The 26,135-nt window shown below is 47.0% G+C and overlaps 1 protein-coding gene across 1 annotated transcript in view; it reads right to left on the reverse strand.

Moving 5' to 3' along the window:
• XPOT (exportin for tRNA) overlaps window positions 1-25,440 on the reverse strand; it is a 75,535-nt gene extending 50,095 nt beyond the window's left edge. The window contains exons 1-5 of the mRNA XM_044280545.1: window positions 25,270-25,440; window positions 22,209-22,345; window positions 20,535-20,617; window positions 16,032-16,088; window positions 8,218-8,287 (exon numbers count right to left, since the gene is read on the reverse strand). Coding sequence (XP_044136480.1) covers window positions 8,218-8,287; window positions 16,032-16,088; window positions 20,535-20,617; window positions 22,209-22,268 — 270 coding nt within the window. The 5' untranslated portion in view covers window positions 22,269-22,345; window positions 25,270-25,440. The remainder of the gene's footprint in view (window positions 1-8,217; window positions 8,288-16,031; window positions 16,089-20,534; window positions 20,618-22,208; window positions 22,346-25,269) is intronic.
• Window positions 25,441-26,135: the final 695 nt, after the last annotated feature.

Consider the following 26,135-nt stretch of genomic DNA (forward strand, 5'->3'; position numbering starts at 1 on the left):
GAGCTGTTCATGGGAGAAAAATGATTACTACTCTTACTGGTACTTTGATTTTCCTGAGTCCATGACAGCACCAGGAGAGTGAGTCCTCCACCCAGGACAGGAAACCCACAGATATTTAAGAAGGAGGGACCTCTCCATCCCTCAGTCGTTTTCAGAGATGAACGAGAGCACCTCTGGAATCCATGCTTCTGATTAATCTGATTGCACACGTTTAATTTACCAAACTTTTTTTTTTTTTTTCCTGCACACCCTGTGCACCATAACCAGGACCCAATACCAACACCACGAAAAAGAAGGGAGGGAAAATTAGGGTGCTGTCATGGACTCAGTAAAATCAAATTACCGGTAAGATAATTTTCCCTTCCTCCTATGACAGCACCAGGAGAGATCACAGAGATAGAAACCTAAGGTGGGATAACAGCTTGTAGAAACCTTGTGACCGAAAGAAAAGGTCAGAAACAGAGGAAAGGTCCAGCCTATAATGTTTATAAAAGGTAAGGGCAGAAGACCAGGTGGCCACTTTGCAAATATCCTGGATAAATGCGTTCGTTCTTTCCACCAAGGAGGTGGATACCGCTCTTGTGGAGTGCGCAGTCCAACCTGTCGGTACTGGCTTCTGTAGGGAGACATAAGCTAGACAAATAGCCTGTTTAATCCACCTAGCTAGGGAACTTTTACTAGCAGGCTTCCCTTTATTAGGACCAGAATATTGAATGAATAGGGACCCAGACTTTCTCCATTCCTTAGTAGCATCTAGGTAGGCTAAAACACACTAGGGATCGACCGAATATCGGTTTTACCGATATTATCGGCCGATATTCTGGATTTTGACCGCTATCGGCATCTATTTTGCCGATATTCCGATAACGTATTGGGAACACGGATCGCACTGCTGACAGCGCTCTCCGTGTTCCCTCAGCAGCACAGGGGAGAAGGAAGCAGTGTCTCCCTCCCCCTGTGCTGCTGCTGCCGCCAATGAAAAGGCAGATGGGAAAAGGATGGGAGGGGCTGTGGCCACTGCACCACCAATGATGTTAACTTACTCATTCATTCAAATTGAACAGGAGGCGGGAGCTGGCTGCAGAATCACATAGCCGGCTCCCGACCTCTATGAGCAGTAGCCGCGATAGTTAACCCCTCAGGTGCCGCGGATCGCAGCTACCGCTCATAGAGGTCGGGAGCCGGCTATGTGATTCTGTAGCTAGCTCCCGACCTCCTGTATATGAATAAATGAGAGCGTTATCTTCATTGGTGGCGCAGTGCGTCCTCCCAAACCCCCCAGTATTAATCATTGGTGCCGCAGTGCACCCCCCACCCAATCCCCCCCAGTATTAGTCATTGGTGGCAGTGGCCACAGGGTCCCCTCTCCCCTCTTCCTCCGATCGGCCCTGGCTCCATGCTGCTGAGCACAGAGCAGCAGGGACAGTGTGATGTCTTTTAGGGTTCTAGTCCCTAAGGGGGCTAAAAGTTAGTAAAAAAAAAAAAATACTAAAATATTAAGTATAAATGAAAAAGTAAGACTTACAAAAAAACATAAACCTACACGTTAACAACATTCATTTTTCAGCAGATTTGTGTAGGAATTTATTTTTTTTCAAAAATGAAAATTCACAGAATATCAGTATAAATTAGCGGCTATCTGCCTAAAAGTTCACAAATTATCGGTCCTAAAAAAAAATCAATATCGGTCGATCCCTAAAACACACCTCCTGACTACCAAATAGCTGAACTCCAATTCCTTCTGACAACTGGGATTGGGGCAAAAAGATGGAAGCACTACCTCCTGAACCTCATGAAAGCTGGACAATAATATGGGAAGAAATGCAGGGTCCGGCCTAAGAACAATCCTATCTTCCTGAATAGACTCTGGAGATTCTAGCAGGGATATCCCTTGCTACAGCCTTACAAAACCTCAAGACAAGAGGGTGGGATGCTAACCTAGTGTCAAAAAGTACACTTAAGGCTGCAATCTGGACCTTAAAGGTGCTAAGGGACAAACCTTTTTCTACCCCTCCCTGAAGAAAAAGCAACATTTTTGGGATAGAAAGACTACAATGCGGAACAGGATCAATTCCTAAGGAGGCAAAAAAAAAGCCGCCCACGTTCTAGCATAGTGGTTACTGGTTTCCTACTTTTTTAACAAGGTAGAAATAACGGCCTCAGACAACCCCCTATTATACTAGTAGCGACCTTTCAAAAACCAGGCCGTCGGGTGGAGGCCTTTTACCGGAGGATGAATGACTGGACCCTGGCTCAGAAGGTCCGGAATCTATGGTAGCACCTAAGGATCCCTGACCGAAAGAAATCTCAGCCACGTGAACCAAGCACAACGGGGCCAAAACGGCACCATGATGACCGAGGCTCTTTCCTCACTTATCTTCCTGAGGACTCTGGAGATCAACTAAAGAGGAGGGAAGGCATAGAGCAGTCCCCTGTTCCATGGTTGTAGAAAAGCGTCCACTCCCGAGGGAAAATCCCCCGGAAAAATGGTTTAAAAAATAAAATAAAAAATGCTGCTTTCCTGTTTGCTCTTGTGGCGAAAAGATCCACCGAGGGCTCTCCCCAAAGCTGAACTAGCCTTGCGAAAACCCCTGAATTTAGAGACCACTCTTTGGTCCAGTTTGTGACAATTTAAAAAAAATAAAAAAAATAAGCCTCCTGGTTGTCTACCCCTTTGATATAAAGGGCTGACAAGGACAGGACTCTTCCCTCTACCAGGGAATAAATTTGAGCAGATACCTGTAGTAACTCCAAGGATCTGGCCCCCCCTGATGATTCAGATAAGCTACTACGGAACCATTGTCTGATAAGACCTTTAGATGACGATCCTGGAGCAAGGGAAAAATCTCCTGCAATGCTCTCAGCACCATCATCAGCTCTTTTACGTTTGAAGAAGCGGCACATATCAATCCTACCCAAGGGCATTGCAGAACCCTGTTCTGGACATGAGCCACCCAACCAACCGGACTGGCATCTGTAGTCAATACTATTGGATCTGCAATCTTGTCTGGGTCCAACCACCACCTTACTGAGCAGACTAGTTCAGTAATATGCCCAGGAACTGTTGAATCTTCTGCGGAAACATCCTGGATTTTTCCGTATTGATCAACCAACCTAGAGATTTCAAAATGGTAATCACATGCTCCATCTGGACCAGACCAGTCAGTTAGGACGGAGCAATAATCAAGAAGTCGTCCAGGTAAGGGACAAATAGGATCTTTTAAATGGGCGGGCAGCCACCTATGCTATCAGTTTCATGAAGATGCGACGGGCAATGGAAATCCCAAATGGTAGAACCTGGAACTAAAAATGCTTCAGACATCCTTGTATCTTCAGCGCCACTCAAGTATTTTTGGTGAGCTGGCCATATTGGAAGAGGATAGTACGTGTCCCTTATGTCTAGAACTACCATGTAACAGTCTTTGTACAAGAGGTCCACCACTGACTTAATTGTTTCCATCTTGAACTTCCTGTAAACTAAAAATCTGTTTAACCCTCTTAAGTTCATGATGGTCCTGTACTCTCCGCTTGGCTTTTATACCAAGAAAAAAGGCCAGAGTAGTACCCTGTACCACCTTCTGATGGACAGGAAATAAGTGCACCTTTTATAACAAGCCTTTCTACCTCCTCCACCTACCTCTGTAACTAAGAATTTTTCTTGGGGACGACTTTTGAACTCTAGTCTAAATCCTTCAGACTACCCTCACAAGGAATATTACAAAGTCTGTTTTTAGAAGCCACGTCCCCGACTAATTCTTGAGCCAAAGGGCCCTATAAGCAAAATTAGCCAGGGAAGATGTACGGGAAGATAAATCTAATGGCACCGGCAGAAGCGTCCGCCCCCCCCCCCCAAAAAAAAAAAAAAAAAAAAAAAAAAAAAAAAAAAAAATCAGCGGCTTGGGCAATAACAGGAAATAAAACTCCCTAGGAGTTTTATTTTTAATTTGATCTTCTAACTGCTTAACCCATAGAATGAGAGCTCTAGCAGTACATGTAGCCGCTATATTATGCTTAAGGGAGGCCCCCGCCGACTCCCAGGTTCGTCTCAGGAAGCTAAAAGCTTTCCCGTCCATAGCATCCTTAAGCTGCCCTAAATCAGACGACCTGCGTGAAACTTAGCAATTGGCACATCAATCTTGGGAGCATGATCCCATAGAATTGAATCCGTCCTAGGGATCGACTGATTATCGGTTTTACTGATATTATCAGCCGATATTCAGAATTTTGACCGATATTCCGATAACGTATTGGGAACACGGAGTTCCCTCAGCAGCACAGGGGAGAAGGAAGCAGTGTCTCCCTCACCCTGTGCTGCCGCCAATGAAGGGACAGATGGGAAAAGGAGGGGAGGGGCTGTGGCCACTGCGCCACCAATGATGTTAACTTACTCATTCATTCAAATTGAACAGGAGGCGGAAGCTGGCTGCAGAATCACATAGCCGGCTCCCGACCTCTATGAGCGGAAGCCGCGATAGTTAACCCCTCAGGTGCCACGGATCACAGCTACCGCTCAGAGGTCGGGAGCCGGCTATGTGATTCTGCAGCCAGCTCCCGCCTCCTGTATATGAATAAATGAGAGATTTATCTTTATTGGTGGCGCAGTGCACCCCCGAAGCCCCCCAGTATTAATCATTGGTGGCAGTGGCCACAGGGTCCCCTCTCCCCTCCTATCGGAGCCCCAGCAGTGTAATCCTGAAGCTCCGATCAGTTACCATGGCAGCCAGGACGCTATTGAAGCCCTGGCTGCCATGGTAAGCTCCATGCTGCTGTGTGCACAGAGCAGCAGGGACAGTGTGAGGTCCTAGTCCCTAAGCAGGCTAAAAGTTATTTAGATATAAAAAAAATTATATATATATATATATATATATATATATATATATATATATATATATATATATATATATATATATATATATATATATAAAAAAGAAAGATTTACACCCCCCCCCCCCCACCCCCCAAAAAACGACATGTTGACAACATATCAACATATTCATTTTCAGCAGATTTGTGTAGGAATTTATTTATTTTTTTAAATGAAAATTCACAGAATATTGGTATAAATTATCGGCCTGAAAGTTCACAAATTATCGGTCCTAAAAAAAATCATTATCGGTCGATCCCTAATCCGTACATCAAAGGGGTATTTGTGCTTAACCGATGGAATAAAATTGCGCTTATCGGGTTCTTCCACTCATTTGTTATCATGGCCGCCACATTTTTGTGAATGGAAAAAAAAAAAGATCTTTTTTTCCACCTTGCACCCCTCAAACATTACATCCTGAACCGATCTCACTTCCTTGGGATCCTCAATATTCATAGTGGCCCTGATGGCCTTTAAAAGTTGATCCACATCCTGGATGGGAAAGAATGGTCTACCACCCCTATTCTCTTCGGACTATGAGATAGACAGGACCTTACCACTTTCTGCCATATCTTCATCTGAACCTATCTTTACTCCTATGGCCTTTCCTTTTAGGCTTCAGGGCATTACCCACTTCCTCTGTAATCAATTTTTTCAGGCATTTCAACATTGAAGGAGACTCCTTCGCAATAGTATTTTCTATGCAGGGACAACAGAGTAGTTTAACAGAGGAGGGGGCAGTTTGATCTTACATAACCCACACTCCTCATGCTTTGCCTTAGACCAGGCATCCTCAAACTGCGGCCCTCCAGCTGTTGCGGAACTACAACTCCCAGCATGCCCGAACAGCCTACAGCAGAGCATTGTGGGAGTTGTAGTTTTACAACAGCTGGAGGGCCGCAGTTTGAGGATGCCTGCCTTAGACGCTACTTTTTCTGGGCTTATCCTGAAAGACAATATGCCACCATAAACAAATGTTAAAGGGGTTGTCCGGGTTCAGAGCTGAACCCGGACATACCCTTATTTTCACCCCGGCAGCCCCCTTGAGCCTAGCATCGGAGCATCTCATGCTCCGATGCGCTCCTGTGCCCTGCACTAAATCGCGCAGGGCACGGGCTCTTTTGTTTTCAATACCACTGCCGGGAGGTAACTTCCGCCCGGCAGTGTGTTCGGTGACGCCACCGGCTCTGAGGGGCGGGCTTTAGCTCTGCCGTAGCCATTTTACTGGCTAGGGCAGAGCTAAATCCTGCCCTTCAGTGCCGGTGACGTCACCGGGGTTCCTGTCAGCCCCATGGAGAGCCCCGGTACGTCACCGGAACTCCTAAAAATGCCTTTGCCCTGCGCGATTTAGCGCAGGGCAAAGGAGAGCATCGGAGCATGAACTGCTCCGATGCTCATGTCAGGGGGGCTGCCGGGTTCAGCTCTGAACCTGGACAACCCCTTTAAGGGGAAACAATGTACGGTACATGCCCTCCAAATCATACCGCAGATGCAGGGGTAGACTGTTTCTTGTGCGTTTCGCCAGCATCTTCCATATTGCCAGAGAACAAACAAAATGCCTTGTATCTGCAGAAACACAGCAAGGACCCCCCAGGCCGCTCCAGCTGGGATTAAGTGCGGTGAAATTTTGAATTTTCCGTGCTCTCCTCTCCAGGAACAAAGTATCGCGAGATCTCGCTCCCGGCGGCAAGCCCGCAGGGTCTCGCTATACCAGGGACGGGGAGGCGCACTCCATGTACTCCCGCCCTGCAACTTCTGCTTCTTCAGCCTTACTGGTCGTCCAGAGGAGTCATCCAGGAGGTCAAAGGGAGCGCGTAGCGGGGAACTCCCCAGCCCAGCCGACGTACAAGGATAGGGAGAAAAACTACTCTCCACCGAACACTGTAGGAATCCTCTTCCCAGGACAGGAAACCACTGAGGGATGGAGAGGCCCCTCCTTCTTAAATATCTGTGGGTTTCCTGTCCTGGGCGAAGGACTCTCTCCTGGTGCTGTCATAGGACAAGGGGAAAAACCACCAACATATCAGAGTTGAAGCCGTTTTGTACAGAGAAATTGACTTAAATTCCTCAAGCTGATCTTTAAGACTAATCAATAATTTATGCAGACATATAGAAAATTATGAAGGCTTCACAAACGGTTTTCTAATATTTTGTAAAATCTGACAATAATAAAGAAAAAACCCTTAACTTTTAAAATTCACACAATGCTGCTCCAGTCCCCGCTGGGCCTGAAGTGACTGGCTGCAGCAGCTATGTGAATGGCCCATGACTGCTGTAGGCTGAGCATGACATTTAAAAGGTGAGCAAGGGATTTATTTATTTCTTAATTTCATAAAGCCCTGTTCTCCGCCAATTTTTTTAAAAAGATATTGGAAAACCCCTTTAAGATATACTTTTTTTTATAGATCTGGTCTGATCTCAGTCATGGCTTTGTACTTCATATCATAGAGTATATGTAATGGAAAGAGGAATACAAATAAGACGCTTGCTCTTCCTGCATTTACTCCTCTCAATGACTGCCGTCTAGCTTTTCCACTTTCTCCTATTATATAGGGGTTCCAGAGGTTGCACAACACCTATTAGATTTTTATAGCACATCCTGCTGAAATGGCATAGCATGCAGCGCCATCTTGTCTGGTAAAAAGACGATCATCATGTGTTCACACTTCAGTTATTTGCTCAGTTATTGCCAACAGTTAGGGTCCATTCACACGTCTGTAGTTTATTTTGGATCCGCAAATTGCAGATCCGCAATACACCCAGCCGGCACCCCCATAGAACTGCCTATTGTTGTCCACAATTGCGGACAAGAATAGAACATATTAAAAAAAATTCGGGAGCCGCGGACCGGAAGATCAGGGCCACGCTCCGGAAAGGAGGATGCGGACAGCATCTTCCGGCCCCATAGAGAATGAATGGGTCCGGATTCGATCAGCAGCGCTGCGGAACGGAGCCGGACCCATTCTACGGATGTGTGAATGGACCCTTATTGTGAGCCAAAACCAGATCTGGGTACAAAACAGAGAACAGGTGCATATCTTTCAATTACAGATTCTCTCTGAGTAGGCTTCACTACAGGCTTTGGCTCACAAAAACTGATGGAAATAACTGACTAAATAACAGAAGTGTGAACCCCCATTACAGTCAATAGGGTCCGTTAGACACTTATGTGATGGATCAGTTTTTTTTTGCTTGCATTATGTTTTTCTGCTCCTATGAAAGATGGAATGCCTGGCAGAGATGTGAACAAAGCCTTACTATGCAGAGAGCAATAATCATGTAAAACACCACTGGTTATTGGTCGAATATGGACTTAAAAATAAGACCTTTACAGTGGTGTAGATGTAAAATACCTGAGCTTGAAGCCATGTGATTAGCGTTTCCCTTATTAGTTGTTGCTGGAGTGCCGTCAACTCAGCGTACCTGAAAAATATAAAAAAAGGAGATTTTTGTATAACTTACCAGTAAAATCTCTTTCTCGCTCTTCATTGGGGGACACAGGAACAGTGGCTATAGCTATGTCCTCTAGGAGGCGTAGACACTAGTAAAAGCTGTTAGCTCCTCGCCTGGCAGCTATACCCCCTCCAGCCTGGAGAGAGCGCTTCAGTTTATGTACAAGCAGTAGAAGAAGCAAGCCAACCAAGAAAAAAAACATGGAACACCAACCATGCCAAAAGACCCAACGGGGTTCTAACCAGCAACTGCCACAACTGTGGCCGAAGAACAATACTGGGTGGGTGCTGTGTCCCCCAATGAAGAGCGAGAAAGAGATTTTACTGGTAAGTTATACAAAAATCTCCTTTTCTCACCCATATTCATTGGGGACACAGGAACCGTGGGATGTCCAAAAGCAGGGAAAAACCACAGACCCATGGAAGCAAGTGTCCCTGCTGGCATCTAAGAAAGACCGAGCAGCCCAAGCAGCATCCGCCGATGCATAAGTATGCACCTGGTAAAATTTTGTGAGTGTGTGTAAGGAGGACCAGAAGCCGCGTTACACAACTGTGCAGCCGAAGCGCGATCCCGCAGAGCCCAAGAAGCACCCACCGTGGAGCGAGCCGTGACACCTAAGGGTGTAACCCTGCTCCGGGTGCGGAATGGTACAGCATTTGCAGATGGAATCCATCGTGCAATTGCCACCTTGGAGGCTGCCAATCTCTTGCGTGGACCCTCCGGATGACAAAAAAGGGGTACCGAACGCCAGAAGGGACTGGAGGCAGCCAATAATGATCAGAGCACTGACAACGTCAATGACGTAACTCCCCTAGGGAGTAAAGGAAGGACAATTTCTTCATTGATGTGGAAGACAGAGACCACCTTCGGGAGAAAGAAAGAATGGGCCGGAGAACCGCCTTATCCTTGTGAAGACCCAGGAAGGGTTCTCTGCAAGAGAGAACCCCCAGCTCCGACACCCGTCTGATGGATGTGATAGCCACAAGAAAAAACTACCTTCCAGGACAGGAGCCGGAGAGAGATCTCCCCAAGGGCTCAAAGGGAGTAGACTGGAACGCTGAAAGAACTATATTCAGATCCCAAGGCGGCAAAGGACGGTACGGAGGAACCGTATGTGTCCCTCCCTGAAGAAAGGTTTCCATGGGCACCAGGGGACGCTGGAAAGCTGCCCCAGGATAGAAGCGCCAACACCTGACCCATCAAGGAACTAAGGGCTAAACCAAGGTCCAACCCCGATTGTAGAAAGGATAGGACCGTGGGGAGAGAAAAAATAAAAAATAAAAAACTGAGTAAGGGAATGTCCCGGCTTACATAGAAGCCCAGGAGGACAGCCAGGTCCCATAATAGATCCTGGCCAGTGCAGGCTTCCTGGCCTGAATCATAGTGCGGATGACATCCGCCCAAAACCCTCCCCACATCAGAAGGGTGGTTTCAATAGCCATGCCGTTAACCAAGACCCTAAATGCTGATGCAAGACTGGACCCTGTGAAAGAAGGTAGTCTCCGAGTGGCAGTGACCAAGGGACGTCTCCTAGAAGGAGAACGAGGTCGGTAAAACCATGCGCGACGGGGCCAATTCGGAGCGACTAGGGTTTGTCGGAATGCCCTCCATCTGATCCTCCGTAGAACCCTGGGTAAGAGAAAAAACACGTAAAGAGGGAGAACTCCCACCAAGGAGATATCAGGACGTCCATGCCATATGCTTCCGGAACTCCTGCTCGGGAGAGAAAGGTGGGGAGCTTTCGTGTAGATACCGTTAGCACACCCAGACCAATGGAAGGAGTCCCAGTAGAAGGAGGGATGTGGAGGGCGCCACTGCCCACCAGTCGGGACCGGAGCGTGTCTGGAATGGAAGGCCGCCAAACAAATACCCCGTGCAAATGCAGATGAGGGAAGGTAGTAACGTAGGAACTACCATGGCATGCGGGGTGTCTATGAACCATGAGCCAGAGGAGGAAAGACAGGCAAAGAATAGGCTAGGTCTATGCCCATTCCCCGTTCGAAACTGGCGCTATACAGAAGTAGCCAAGGATTAAGTGGCTGCGCAAAAAACTCTGCCTGAGGAGGAAGCCAGGCAAGGGAAGTCACACTGTATTGCTAGCCCCATACTCCAGCAGAGGAGGGGGCAACCCGCAAGGCCACCGAACTCAGTGCTAGAAGAGTCCATCACCTGATGAAAGAGCTGAGCAGTAAGAACCCAAGTATGTAGTGGTAACGCAATACTGCTCCCACAGTAGTAGCCAGCACTTGCCCCGTCAGCGCAAAACTGAGGGGGAGGCCTGAGACTATCCATAGAAGCCACGTACTGTACTGCCCCAGTTTAAGTAGAGCAAACCTTAAAAACTCTACCTGGAAGGGCGCTGAACAGGAGAAACTGCCAAGTTAACGCTCCAGGGTAGGACCCCTACCTAAGGGGATGACCCACTGCAGCGACCACGAACTCGAGCATTAGTGAAAGGCTGCACCTGTGGAGGAGAACACGCTGTAGTAGCTAAATCAGAGAGCCAGCATAACCACTTTCCCAGAGAAAGAGGAGTGGTGATAGAGAATACAGAGTCAGTGAAACACTTGACTCGCTGGAATGTACTCCACATATATGTGCAATGGTGTACGCACTAGGGGTGGGCGATATGGCCTAAAATCTATATTGCGATATAATTTTAAGCATGTGCGATATGCGATATATATTGCGATATATTGTTTTCTATATTGGGGGGGGGGGGGGGTGTTTAAATTTTATTTATTTTTTACTTTTTATTTATTAACTATTGGCCTCCTTAAGGGCTAGAACCCTTGTCATATTCACCCTAATAGAGCTCTATTAGGGTGAATAGGACTTTACACTCTCCCTGCTGCCCTGTGCATAGTGCACACAACAGCAGGGAGCTGACCATGGCGGCAGCCTCTGATCTGCCCCCCCCCCAGCCTCTGATCTGCCCCCCTTCCCCAGCCTCTGATCTTCTCCCCAGCCTCTGATCTTCTCCCCAGCCTCTGATCTGCCCCCCAGCCTCTGATCTGCCCCCCAGCCTCTGATCTGCCCCCCTTCCCCAGCCTCTGATCTTCTCCCCAGCCTCTGATCTGCCTCCCTTCCCCAACCTCTGATCTGCCCCCTCTGGTAACGCAAACCCCCCCTCCCTCCCTCGCCAGTATTAATCATTGGTGGCAGTGGCCACAGGGTCCCCCTCCTCCCCCCCATCATTGGTGGCAGTTTGCAGTTCCGATCGGAGCCCCAGCAGTGTAATGCTGGGGCTCCGATCGGTTACCATGGCAGCCAGGAGTCACGCTGCTGAAGTCCTGGCTGCCATGGTATGTTAGTGAGCAGAGAGCAGCGCATTATACTCACGTGCGCTGTGGCTGCCGGTCGCTCCTTCTCATAGGTCTGTGCGGCGCATTGCTAATGCTGTAAGCATTAGCTATCCGCCGCACAGACAGAAGAAGGAGCGACCGCCGGCCACAGCGCACGTGAGTATAATGCGCTGCTCTCTGCTCACTAACATACCACGGCAGCCAGGACTTCAGCAGCGTGACTCCTGGCTGCCATGGTAACCGATCGGAGCCCCAGCATTACACTGCTGGGGCTCCGATCGGAACTGCAAACTGCCACCAATGATGGGGGGGAGGAGGGGGACCCTGAGGGATATGGCCGGCACATTCATTGGTAGTGCAGTGGCCACAGTTCCTCCCCTCCTCCTCCTCGGTCCTCATTGGTGTTCAGCGGCAGCCGCGCACAGTGGGGAGGGAGGGACTCCCTCCTCCTTCCTCCTTCCTCCGCTGTGCCGGCCGGCTCAGAACATGGTGCGCGCGATCATATCGCGGTCCGGCGATATGGCGAAAATCCATATCGTGGCCCAAATTCATATCGCATATCGCCTATATCGCCCACCCCTAGTACGCACTACGTATTGATGCGGACAATATCATGGCCGACTGGAACAATGGAGGCCCATGAAGATGGGGGTCTCTAGGACACAAGTGATGCTAGTAAACCACCTGAGAAGACAGAGGATGTTAAAATCATGCCCAAAACCAGCACCAAAAGAACAGAAGGATACAATGCGGAATAGCCACCGTATCCACTGGCAGCAGTCATAGCACTAGAGTAAGAATACCGGGCATCGTCAAGTACCGACTGTTGCTACACCCCCTTTTGAAATAAGCAAATGCACCTACAGCCGTGGCACAGTTGAATTGCAGTATCTGAAGATGTTTAGTTTTTTCCCCCGCTAGTGGATCACTTGTGAAAGAGGGAAATGCAAACAGGAAGCACGGTGATGTGCAACACTCCACCTATGGAAGGATAGCACGACAGTCGGGACCGTATGCAATGGTGGTGCAATTACCCTACCTATGGAAGGTGGAATGCGTACAGCAAGTACTTAAGCCAGTGGTAGGGAAAACACCCCACCTATAAAGAGGGGGGGGGGGGGTTTAATGCCCACGGCGAGAACTAGTGCATATGGTGAGTCCTGTACCCAGTGGGAGTAAAATAGCACCTAAGTAAGGGGGTAATGCATACAGCACACCTTGTAACCGGTGAGAATGTCATCGCACCACCTATGGAAGAGGCTAATGAATGCGACAGGTACTGAACCCAATGAGGATGCAATTCCGCCACCTACAGAAGGGGGAATGTATACGTCCGAAACTGAAACCAGTGTTATTGTACTTAGTCCACCAATGGCAGGGGACAATGTATAAGGCTAGTACTGTATCCCGAAGTAGTGCAATTACTCCACCTATGGAAGGGGGTAATGCATACGACAAGTACTGCTGGCCGCCGTAGACGTAATCTTAGGAGACTGCTTTGGATTCATATCAGGGTCTGAATCAGTGATTCTCACCCCCCCTCCCCCGCCCCCATCTGAGCGTGACCTGGGGAAAAAGGGAGGTGGGGACTTATTAACCAAACTACTAAGGGGGTGGAATGGAAACCTCTAGAGGTCCGTCCACCGGATTCAATCAAAAGACTCCGGAGGGTGATTGCACAGGTGGAGAATTATCAACCAAACGACCCGGGAGGGTGGATTGGGAAACAGAGGTCCATTATAAAATTGCGCCGGCAGAGAATTATCAACCAAACGACCCCAGAGGGTGGATTGGGAAGTTCCAGTTGTCCCCCACTGGATTGCGCAGGTGGGGAATTATCAACCAACAACCCAGGAGGGTGGATTGGGAAGTCAGAGGTCCTTTATAGAATGCGCAGGTGGAGAATTATCAAACAAACGACCCGGATGGTGGATTGCAAATACTTCAGCTGTCCTCCACGGGATTGCGAAGGTGGAAAATGATCAACCAAACGGCGCCGGAGGGTAGATTGGGATCTATGAGAGGTCCTCCCTATCAGAGATATGACACGGCCCCAGTGTGGTACCACACGGACAGGTTGGTCCCGCGGTAGTGAGGGCTGATGAGGGGGACCCGTATGGCGGACTTTTTTTTATTTCTTTTTTTAAACTAAGATGCCAGCCTCAAGTGCACAAGAGGCAGGAAAAGGTTAAATTCCTCACATTACCAGCTTTGCACTAGAAGATCCCCAGATATGCTGGCCTAAAGAGGTGGCTGGGCATGAAGGGTAAGGCCATTTTGAGGACCGGGGGCGGGCTCAGCATGCTTCTGGGGGAGGGGGAGCAGGTCGGGAAGAATTTCACTAGATATCGGCCCCAGAAAGTGATTGGGGAGGGAGCCTCTGCGCTTCACTCTCTACATGTTCCGATCTAGGGAGGGGAACAGCGGTGCGGTCAGCCTCCCGCAAGTTGGAGCGCCTGCCAGGGGGTTCCACCGTATTAACCCTTTATGTGCCGTTGTCCCTTGGAGGACAATAAGCACCTGTGCCAGGGGGTATACCAGAGGGGGAGTGTGCTGGGCTTGCTAAAGACCTGTGCCTGTTGAATCTGTTGCCACCAAGAGGGAGGGTAGGAGGGAGAAGACTAAACTACCCAGGAGGGTTAATCCACGTCAGAATGGACATACTTACCTAGTCCCGTGTACTCACCTCATCTTCATCCTCTTCTCCTGCCACCATCTTCACCTTTCCTCTTCTCCAGCAGGGTCACCCCTTCAGCTACTGGCATCGTAGTGGCAGGACACTGGAAAATGGGCTTGGATGGGTGACCCTTCTGCTGGAGGGATGCAGGTGAGCGAGGCTGCCCTGGTCCACCTTGGCTTCTGGTGGGGGGAGGAGACAGCTTGGCGAGCCAATGCTGGCGTGCTCCCCCCGGGAGAACAGGGAGGCGAGGCGACCACTGTTTCCCACCTAAAAGAAGAGAAAAAAAATAAACTAAAATAAAAAAATCTTCAGGAGGTCTTGCCTCCTACTGACACTAGAAATAACTGAAGCTCTCCAGGCTGGAGGGGGTATAGCTGCCAGCTTTTACTAGTTTCAACGCCTCCTAGAGGACATACCACAGTTTGTGTCCCCCAATGAATATGGGCGAGAAAATGTCATTATGCAAATTTAGACCTTAGAATCATGACTATTTATTCATCATTAGCACACACTTTTAATGATCAAATATTATTCTATCATTTACTCCAGTATACCGTAGTGAGCATATGGACACCTAGCTGGAAAGGCAATTAGAAAGGGTTATAGTTTAAGCTCAAGTCATAAAAAAAACACTAATATAATTTTTGGCTGTTCCTTTTTCATTTGGCAGTACTATGCCACTGAAAATTATAATATGAAAGATGTTATCTGCAGGTAATAGTCATAATAGTAGGTGTAGAATTGGGATGACAGCATTGCCGCTCTACAAAAGGAGGAAACGATAGTGTCTAGTATACCTGACAAGATTCTTACGCAGCCAGACTGCACAGACTACGTTAAGTAATAGAGCCTGAGGTCAACCAACCCGAGAAACCTATCGAAGAGCGAAACTGGTACCAGGCCTCCCATTGTTTAGCGTGCGCTACGCCCAAGCCTTGGTCTTCCGCACCCAGCTCTTCCAGGCGCGCCAAAGAATCCAAAGCCCCAACCCAGGTCACTCTGAGGAGAGTTTCTGTTGAACGCCAAACTCAAGGAATTATTTGGCGCATTGCTATGATAAAGAATCTGAAGACGCCTTTCTTGATCCCCTTAATTCTGCCCGAGTAAACTGAAAGAAGAGCTAACTGAGGAGAGCTAGGCGTACAGACTTTGTGAATTCTTATATTTTTTAAAACATTGTTTTTATTTATTTTTTTACACTTTTTTTTTTATAGTTCCCCATATTGCTTCTTTCATAGACTCCAATGAATTAGCATTGGAGTCTATGAGGATCACACTACATTCCTATGGAGCCCTGCCACTGGCAGTGTCTCCATAGGAACTTGTGTGGCAGCCTCTGATTATTCAGGAGGACCGAGGCAGCGGAACACACCATCTGGCTCCCCCGATTCCCGCTAGGGGGAGGCGGTGCATGCCAGGAAGCGCACTCTTCCAGGTTTTTGCGCTCCCAGATGCTGTGGTCAAGTTTAACCACAGCATCTAAGCGGTTAAATGCATGCGATCAACGTTATCATCTATCACATACATTAGCCCTGGGTGTCTGGTCTAAAAGGGGCGTTCTCTTAAAAAAATAAAAATCTGCAGGCACTGTGTGGGAATGGGTTAACAAGAAAAAACAAAAACACAAAAACACACCAAAATACAAAATAAAATGCTTGTAAAGGTGGCCACAGATTTATCATTTTTGGACATTCCATTTATGAAACATTAACATAACAATCGTACATACTTGAATCTGATTTGGTGTTCCAGAACTTGAAAGCAGAAGAACTTTACATGATCATCACTGAAAGAACAAATACTGTTATTTAGCAGATGATCAGAAAACATGATCAAGCTTCACTGAAAACAAGTTATGATTAAATTATTATAACAGCTCGACTGTTGCTTTTATAATTGCTCAATTAGAAATGTTGTCAAATTACCAACATAAATGGATCAAAACTCCCCACACATTCTCCTTTCATAACTTGCCAAGTTGTCGAAAGTAAATACAAAAATCGTTCTGAATTGGACGAGGTGGAGGAACGAAATCAATGGTACAGTTAGGAAGAGCAGTTGTGTGACCAGTCCATGAAGAACTGTATTGTCAATCAAACAGCCATGCTCTGTATTCCACTGAACTACAACATGGCAACTTCTTCTTAAACGTTAATACAAACACACAAAAAATCTTTACAAAATGAAGTCTTTATGACAACAGTATTCTAAAATTATACAGCTGCAGAAAATGGTTTTACAAAAAGGAAAAAACTTTAACTTCTAACAGGTTTTTCTACCAACGAAAGATACTCAAGATGGAAAAGCTGCTTGGTATGCAGTTCCACCATCTGGCCGTCTTCTTTGAGAATACCACTTTTTAATGCGATTTTAGGGGTCTGATTTGGGTGGAGGTTTCACAGTATGGATAACAATCAGCAATATGTCTGAATATATTTTTAAGTACATAATGTTGGGATGGTCTCCCAGCACATAGTATGCCCAGACAGAACCGGACATTTATATTAGTATAGTGTTGAGCGAGCATGCTCGGCACATCGTGGAGTTCGGCCGAACACTGCGTGTGCTCGAGCATCCGATGCTCGAGTCAGTGTATTTAAATCTAATTTACAAAATCGAGTATCTGTGGATCACTACAGCTTGACAATATGGAACAGGTGCTCTTGGTCTTTGTGACCCACCCAGCCACAGGAAAGTAGTCAATAAATAAAAGAATAGACCAGGCACTCTAAATATGTAGTCACAACCAAGATATTAATTGTAAAATATTTAATTATTTTAAATATAGCAGCATAAAAAATACCTACAACATAGGTGGCAGCAATAATACATGTATCAGCATAAAAGTTATATAAATGCACAATAGCATAAAAAACAAATTAACAGCGACGGGGGCTCAGCGAAAAATGCAATGGTGTAATCAATAACAGCAATAATTATCAAAGTCCAGCCATGAGCAACCGCAATCCATATACAGGTCTTTACTTATAATGTTCCTCCTATATCACAAGATGATACTATCAGATTCTTGAGTGTTCACAATTCCATATAATGTTACTACTGACTTTCTGTAACAGCGCACACACGTATATCACCAGTCTTTTCAATACAACAGGAGAGACCAGAAGACACAGTGCGGTAACTTCCCGCGGTGGCGTCCCACCTAATTGTAGTTGCAGTGTCAGTTTTACCTTAATCTGGTCGATGGTCACCTGTCTTAGTACGGGCTTGGCGATTCGTGATAGAACAGATGTCAGCTGACTGCGCGCTCGTCGAGACTTTGTATCACCAGCGGACTGTGCGCTCAATAAGGTTACGCATAGTCAGAGTTTATGTATCGTCAGAGTTTTCTTCAAAGTCTTTGGTTCAAATCCAGGGGAGCTTCTTTGCCAGCATGCCGGTGCAAGGTATTAGCCATACGCGTTTCAGGGTTTCTGAGGAAGGGGTCATACACAGTACAGACCCAAAGTTTGGACACACCTCATTCAAAGAGTTTTCTTTATTTTCATGACTATGAAAATTGTAGATTCACACTGAAGGCATCAAAACTATGAATTAACACATGTGGAATTATATACATAACAAAAAAAGTGTGAAACAACTGAAAATATTCTAGGTTCCTCAAAGTAGCCACCTTTTGCTTTGATTACTGCTTTGCACACTCTTGGCATTCTCTTGATGAGCTTCAAGAGGTAGTCACCTGAAATGGTCTTTCAACAGTCTTGAAGGAGTTCCCAGAGATGCTTAGCACTTGTTGGCCCTTTTGCCTTCACTCTGCGGTCCAGCTCACCCCAAACCACCTCGATTGGGTTCAGGTCCGGTGACTGTGGAGGCCAGGTCATCTGGCGCAGCACCCCATCACTCTCCTTCATGGTCAAATAGCCCTTACACAGCCTGGAGGTGTGTTTGGCGACATTGTCCTGTTGAAAAATAAATGATGGTCCAACTAAACGCAAACCGGATGGAATAGCATGCCGCTGCAAGATGCTGTGGTAGCCATGCTGGTTCAGTATGCCTTCAATTTTGAATAAATCCCCAACAGTGTCACCAGCAAAGCACCCCCACACCATCACACCTCCTCCTCCATGCTTCACGGTGGGAACCAGGCATGTAGAGTCCATCCGTTCACCTTTTCTGCGTCGCACAAAGACACAGTGGTTGGAACCAAAGATCTCAAATTTGGACTCATCAGACCAAAGCACAGATTTCCACTGGTCTAATGTCCATTCCTTGTGTTCTTTAGCCCAAACAAGTCTCTTCTGCTTGTCCTTAGCAGTGGTTTCCTAGCAGATATTCTACCTTGAAGGCCTGATTCACACAGTCTCCTCTTAACAATTGTTCTAGAGATGTGTCTGCTGCTAGAACTCTGTGTGGCATTGACCTGGTCTCTAGCCAGTTTCTTTGTAGCGCTTGATGGTTTTTGTGACAGCACTTGGGGACACTTTCAAAGTTTTCACAATTTTTCAGACTGACTGACCTTCATTTCCTAAAGTAATGATGGCCACTCGGTTTTCTTTACTTAGCAGAATTTGTATTATGGCAAGAAAAAAGCAAACAGTCTATTCAGTAGGACCATCAGCTGTGTATCCACCTGACTTCTCCACAACGCAACTGATGGTCCCAACCCCATTTATAAGGCAAGAAATCCCACTTATTTAACCTGACAGGGCACACCTGTGAAGTGAAAACCATTTCAGGCGACTACCTCTTGAAGCTCATCAAGAGAATGCCAAGAGTGTGCAAAGCAGTAATCAAAGCAAAAGGTGGCTACTTTGAAGAACCTAGAATATGACATTTTCAGTTGTTTCACACTTTTTGTTATGTATATAATTCCACATGTTTTAATTCATAGTTTTAATGCCTTCAGTGTGAATCTACAATTTTCATAGTCATGAAAATAAAGAAAGCTCTTTGAATGAGAAGGTGTGTCCAAACTTTTGGTCTGTACTGTATATTTAAATTAATTTTAGCCTCTACTTCTGAAAAAGTTTGTGACAGGATTTAAACTCACAGCTTCTGCATCACAGCCCAGAACTTTAACCACTACACTACATAGCCAGTCACCAAAAAAAAAAAAACAAAAAAAAAAATTATATATATATACTTTTATAAGAGACTTCTACTGTATAGGTCTCAATAGAAATACAATAGAAGTATGCAGCCATTATAGCTGAGTGGTTAAGTGCCTTGCCTCTAATACAGAAGGTCGCGAGTTTCAATCCCGGCAGAAACTTTTCTGAAATACAGGCTAAGGCCGAATGCACACGGCCGTTTTTCACGACCGTGAGCGGTCCGTGGAACCGCGGCCTGGATTCCTGCTGAGAGCAGGAGCGCACGGCGTCATTGGTTGCTATGACACCGTGCGCTCCCTGCTGCCACCGCAATACAATAATACACTTGTATGATCTATACCAGTGTATTACTGTACTGTGGCGGCAGCAGGGAGCGCACGGCGTCATAGCAACAAATGACGCTGTGCGCTCCTGCTCTCAGCAGGAATCCAGGCGGCGGTTCCAAATACCGCTCACGGCCGTGTGCATTCGGCCTAAATTAGATTTAAATACACTGGGGTGTCCCCAAGCACTGACTCCATATATGGACATAGCTATATATGGAGTGAGAGCAGGGACTCCTAAGCTGAACTAGAGTCCCCACACCCTCCCCTCTTCAGAGCAGGGGATGCATAGGGTTCTCCCACTGACTTCCATTGTGCTCGGTAAGTGTTCTACTTGAGCACCCGAGCACCAAAAGTGCTCGATCAACACTAATTAGTACAAATAGGCAGTATGGGTTGATGGAATATATTTTGTAGTCTGTGCAGACAATATATTTGCTAAAACATGTGATGAGCAAGTGACCAGAAAACACTATATATTAACAGATAAACATCGACTTGTGCTTTCGTTTCCACCTTTTTAGTTGCAGATCCACTAATTCTCGCGCTCCTCTTCTGCTGTCCAAGACGGCGGCACTGCTTCTCAGACTGACGCACACTGTCCTCAGCAGCCCAAGACACTTCCCACTTGTCCACCCCTGCTCTTGGATTGGCCAGCACTGTTCACATGAGCAATACTGGCCAATCCAAGAGCAGGGCTGGATAAGTATGACGTGTCTTGGGCTGCTGAGCATGAAGTACAACAGACAGTCTGAGAGGGTCACTGTAAATTATTTGAATTAGAAACCTGGAGACATCATTAATAACTCAAACATAAAATGAGACAAATGTCCTCACCTATATATACGCTGGGCTAAAGCTTCAGCACAGACCTGCCATGCATTTTGTGATACTTTCAACTGCTCAAAATAGGCCAATGCCTGAAATGAAACCAGACACTTTGTCATTCTTTTTACATGGTTAGACCATAAGAAACCTCACAACAATAAAAGTCATTACACCTAAGAGTCCTTTGACACATTGCAGGGCCATAATGATTGCTGACTGAAAATATAACATGTTCCTCGGTGCTTACTTAAAGGACCACAAACTACATGGTTAGTAGCTTGCCTATAGTCGGCAGTCATTAAATTACATAGAAAGATGCCCTGCTGAAAAATAATTATTTTGCGTCTCTATTAGGGGACCTTCACACACCACAGAGTTTGTTGAAGAAATTCTCTGCAACTGAAAATCAGTACTATTCATTTCAATAGGGTTGTTTTGGCGGCTTCTGGGCTTTATTCAGGCGAATGGAACCTTTTTCAGTCACAGAAAATCTCTACAACAAAATCTGCCATGTGTGAAGGAAAAGATCTGATCAGTGGGGTGTTTAGAAGGGTTGATGACTATTGCTATGAACTTTTGCTTCCCATCATTGGCCTGTGTAAAAAGGCCTTTAAGGGGTTTTCCGAGAATAAAGACTTTTTATCAAACGCCCACAGCCTGCCTGTGTAAATAGAAGACTCATACTTACCTGCTCCCAGACGCTGGCTGCTGCATGTCCACGTTCCAGCCGCCAGACTGTTTACATCCTGTGCTGCATGTCCATGTTCCAGCCGCCAGACTGTTTACATCCTGTGCTGCATGTCCATGTTCCAGCCGCCAGACTGTTTACATCCTGTGCTGCATGTCCATGTTCCAGCCGCCAGACTCTTTACATCCTGTGCTGCATGTCCATGTTCCAGCCGCCTGACTGTTTACATCCTGTGCTGCATGTCCATGTTCCAGCCGCCTGACTGTTTACATCCTGTGCTGCATGTCCATGTTCCAGCCGCCTGACTGTTTACATCCTGTGCTGCATGTCCATGTTCCAGCCGCCAGACTGTTTACATCCTGTGCTGCATGTCCATGTTCCAGCCGCCTGACTGTTTACATCCTGTGCTGCATGTCCATGTTCCAGCCGCCTGACTGTTTACATCCTGTGCTGCATGGGTATGGTCGCATGCTCCACTCAAGCCAATAGCTATAGCCACAAGCAGCACATCACCGCTGAAGCCAGTGTTTGGCTACAGCTGATCATGTGACCATGCAGCACCGCAAGTAAACAGTCTGGGGACCGGAAAATAGACATGTGGGAGGCAGCGAGGACGACAGAAGCAGTGGGGAGCAGGTAAATATGAATCTTCCATTTACGAATGCAGGCTGCAAGCATTAGAATTCAGGTGTGGGCAACCTGCGGCACTCCAGCTGTTGTGAAACTACAACTCCCAGCACGCATACTTGCTCTGCTCATAGAAATAAATAGAGCATGGTGGGAATTGAATTGTAGTTTCACAACAGCTGGAGTGCCGCAGGTTGCCCACCCCTGATTAGATAAAAGGCCTTTATTCCTGGAGAACCCCTTTAACAGCTAATGATAACAGAAACTACTGGCATAAAGTAAAAATCGGCATGTGTTATTAACATCATATGGTAAGAGCAAATAAATAAAAGCCCAAACATTTGTGCCCAGTAGCAGATGACACATACTCGCTCTCTGTAGTCAGCATTGGCATTTGGGTTCAGTCCAAGCAGGGCTTGCTCATCCATGTCTGCTGCTATACTTCAAGCTCCCCAGTTCTCACAATAGGTTTGCCCCTTTCTGGCACAGCAGAATCAACCAACATCTGCCAAAGAATGAAAAAGCAAAGTTAGGAGAAACATGGCATTACAGACACAATGGCGCTGCTTGTCTCAGCAAAACCCTGTAGAGAACAACAAGGCTGATAACATCCTGCGACCAGCGTGCACACAGATACATACACCAGCCATAGGTCACAGCACGGTAATATTTGTAGCTTCCAGACGTTACAGTTTTCTAAAAGATCAGGATGTGAATGAAAGATACAACATTTCAATTTACAAAGCAACTGTAAATATAGCTTGTACCATTACAAGGACTTGTGAATTTAGCTACATAATCCGTTACCAATCTACAGCTATTCCCTTTGGTTAAAATGGTTTCACTTTAAAATTGTTGTCGAACAAACCCTGTGCATACACCCTGTAAGAGGCAAACCTGCTCAATGAGCTATAATCAAAACTACTCCCAGCGGAGCGCCCACATAGAAGGGGATCATCCCAGCTATTAACTGGGTTTTCCGGGTCCTAGATTCTGATGACTTATCCGCAAGATAAGAATGCAGTAGGAAATTACTGGAGAGCACACAAAGTTACATTAAGGTGCATTTACACAGAACTATTATCGGGAATGAACAATCGTACGAAAACACTGGTTCACTGGATACAGTCATCGTGCTGTGTGAACAGTGATCTACTGCCCAGAAAAATAAATCTGCATGAGGACGAGCCATTGTAGTAGCCATCGCTCGTCCCCATACAGTGGAGGGATTGCTACATGTACCGTAAACGCAGCTCTCACCTCCACTGACAAGCAGGCAATTATCAGGAAAGAACGCTTCCTTTCCTGATCAGTCGGCACGTGTAAATGGGCCCTTAGGTAACATAACAATCATGCAAGATACACAGCAAATTCTGAAGGTACATGGTGCAGCCTTCAGTGTCTTATCTGAAAGGTATATCCAGAGCAAGCAGACACAATAGATGGTTACCACTCTCCTCCACAACAATGGTGGACCCAGCAAGGTCAGATGGGTAACCCTTTGCTGAAAACCAACGCTGCGGTATTATCTCCGTCCTGAAAAGGCAAAAAGACTGAACTGAAGACATCCTGAACGGATTGCTCTCCATTCAGAATGCATGGGGATAAAACTGATCCGTTTTTTTTCCGGTATAGAGCCCCTGTGACGGAACTCTATGCTGGAAAAGAATAACGCTAGTGTGAAAGTACTCTAAGTTATCAATATCAGATGGACGGCCACCGATCAGCTGTATGAAGAGACTGCAATGGTGGTAGGAGCACTGCTACTCCTCACTGTTTACCTGCTTGCCGCTGACACTGGAGCGGCGAGCAGATGGAATTACAACTCCACCATCCTCACTTCAATGCGACGGTTCTGGCTTCATTCATCCGTCCCATTCAAGTTAATGAGACAAAGGAGCTGCAGTTACACCTGCTCACCGCTACAATGTCGACGGGAAGCAGGTAAACAGCAGAGAACACAGTGCTCGCACAAAGCACTGCGTTCTCTTCATAGAGACGATCAGAGGTGCTGGAAGTCAGACCTCCGCCAATCCTGACAATAAGGCATCAATATAAGGTTAGCAGAGAACCCCTTTAAAGGGTCAATGAGTTTTCGGAAAACTTTTGATATCTCAGACATATCAAAAGTTTGGATTGATGGGGGTCTGAGTGCTGAGACTCCCATGATCGTCGCAAGAACAGGGTGAGAGAAGCGCTAGCATATCGCAGTCACTCTCCTCACTGCAGGAGACATGGCACGACACACTCAAAAGAAAGTCTAGGGGCCATCTCAATCCTGTCTCCTGCAGCGAGGAGAGGGAATGCACTATGAAGAATTGTTCCCAATAATTGACCCAAACTCACGCAGTCTCATGGGGCCTAAGGCTGCACTGAGGGTGTGATACACTTGGTTTGCGTGCGCAATGGTGTTCAAGACGGATCTGTCTTGGCAATGTTACAGATAATACAAACGGATCCATTCTGAACAGATGCAGACGGTTGTACTATCTGAACGGATCCGTCTGTGCAGATCCGTGATGGATCCGCACCAAACGCGAGTGTGAAAGTACAGCTTCCACTCAAGGGGCTCCTCGGTCAATAGCTATTCTCCTTCCGACCACACACTTGACCGAGTGTGCATGTGTTCTCAGTAGGAAGAAGGCAATAAGCCACTGCCAGGCACTTCTGGCAACTTCGCTCCCTTGAAAACGAAATAATAGGGCATGTTAGAGGGATATGTATGGGGGTGTTCCGCCTCTCTCCTGACATTAGCTGCTTGGCCCGTCCTGATGAAATCTGCAGAAATTCATGTAACGTGTATGTGTCTTCGCTGCGTGTGATCTTAATTACAGCTGGCATGGCCTGGCCGCTATGTAAACACACACACAGCAACGTGCATATGTCCCATATGCTATGTAACCCCTAAGTGCATGCCAGGGCTGTCATATGACTGACATCATGCTTGGTCCTAACCAGCTAGCCCATAGAGGCTTTACACAGGACTGCCTACTATTGTGCAGACTGGGGTCAAGGGCTGTGCTATGTATGACAGAATATCTGATAACTTCCTAAAAACTGGAGTGCCCCTTTAAACTGCACAGTCACAGCATGGTCAGGGTAGCAGGCTCAGGTCACGCCTGCTGATATTCCAGATGTGAATGTATGGGGGCACAGCACATGATGCAATAGGCGGTAAGCGGGCTGCAGGCAGGACACGTGTGGACCGTGACAGGCAGGGCACTGTACAGCGACACGTTGCGGGCAGCTCTGCGTGACACGTAGCTCCTGTTAGTGGCCAGTGCTACCCCACAGAAGATAGGCCAGCCCCGTGTGCAGTCTCCGTGTGAACGATCCTGACAGAGGCCGCCTGTCCTCGCTGACAGAAAACCACATGGCGTAAAGACGCTGAACCCTCACACACTGTTCTGCTAGCCCCTCACTCCTCACCTTCCCCGCAGATTACTGCTCCATACAGCGGCTCCACCTCCCAGCCGCAGATCCGCCACACCGGCGTCCCGTACGTGGTCTCCGCTGCACCGCGTATGACGTCACAGCGTCGGTTGAGCAGCACGCCTGCACAGAGGATACACTCTAGCGAACTACACGCTCAGCTAGTCGGCGCGTTCCAGGGGCGTGTCCTCAAGACGTACACACGCCGGCGACGCCTCCAGCACTCAGTGGTTGTTGTAGGTTACAAAGCGGCGAGTGTGACAGCGACACCTGATGGTATCCAGTAGTTAATGACGCCGTCTCTGTTACAAAGCGGCGAGTGCGACAGCGACATATGGTGGTATCCAGTAGTTAATGCCGCTGTCTCTGTTACAAAGCGGCGAGTGTGACAGCGACATCTGCCGGTAGCCAGTAGTTAATGCCGCTGTCTCTCTTACAAAGCGGCGAGTGTGACAGCGACAGCGACATCTGCTGGTAGCTAGTGCCGCTGTCTCCACTTTCTAGTATGAATGTCTACCTGATGTTCATACCACGTTTTGTACTCTGCTGCACAAAATGGATATGAACAGAATAACAGTTTTCAATTAGTCTTTGGAATTGACTTTAAAAGCTAAGTATAAGAATATTCAGGGTATTTTTTCTTGAAGGGGCAGAATAATGGACTATGTTGCATTTTCCGGTTTTTGTTTTATCATGCATTTGTACATGCCAGCCAAGTTAAACCACACCCCAAAGTGTGTAGGAACGTGGCCTAAAGGATAACTGTCACATTTTCTTTAAAAAAATAAATTTTAGCATATGTTACTGCTGCAGCCAGGGGCGTTGCTAGGGTCTCAAAAGACCCCGGGCCCAAGCACCAATGC

Source organism: Bufo gargarizans, chromosome 2 (genome assembly GCF_014858855.1).
Source record: "Bufo gargarizans isolate SCDJY-AF-19 chromosome 2, ASM1485885v1, whole genome shotgun sequence".
Taxonomy (NCBI): Eukaryota; Metazoa; Chordata; class Amphibia; order Anura; family Bufonidae; genus Bufo; species Bufo gargarizans.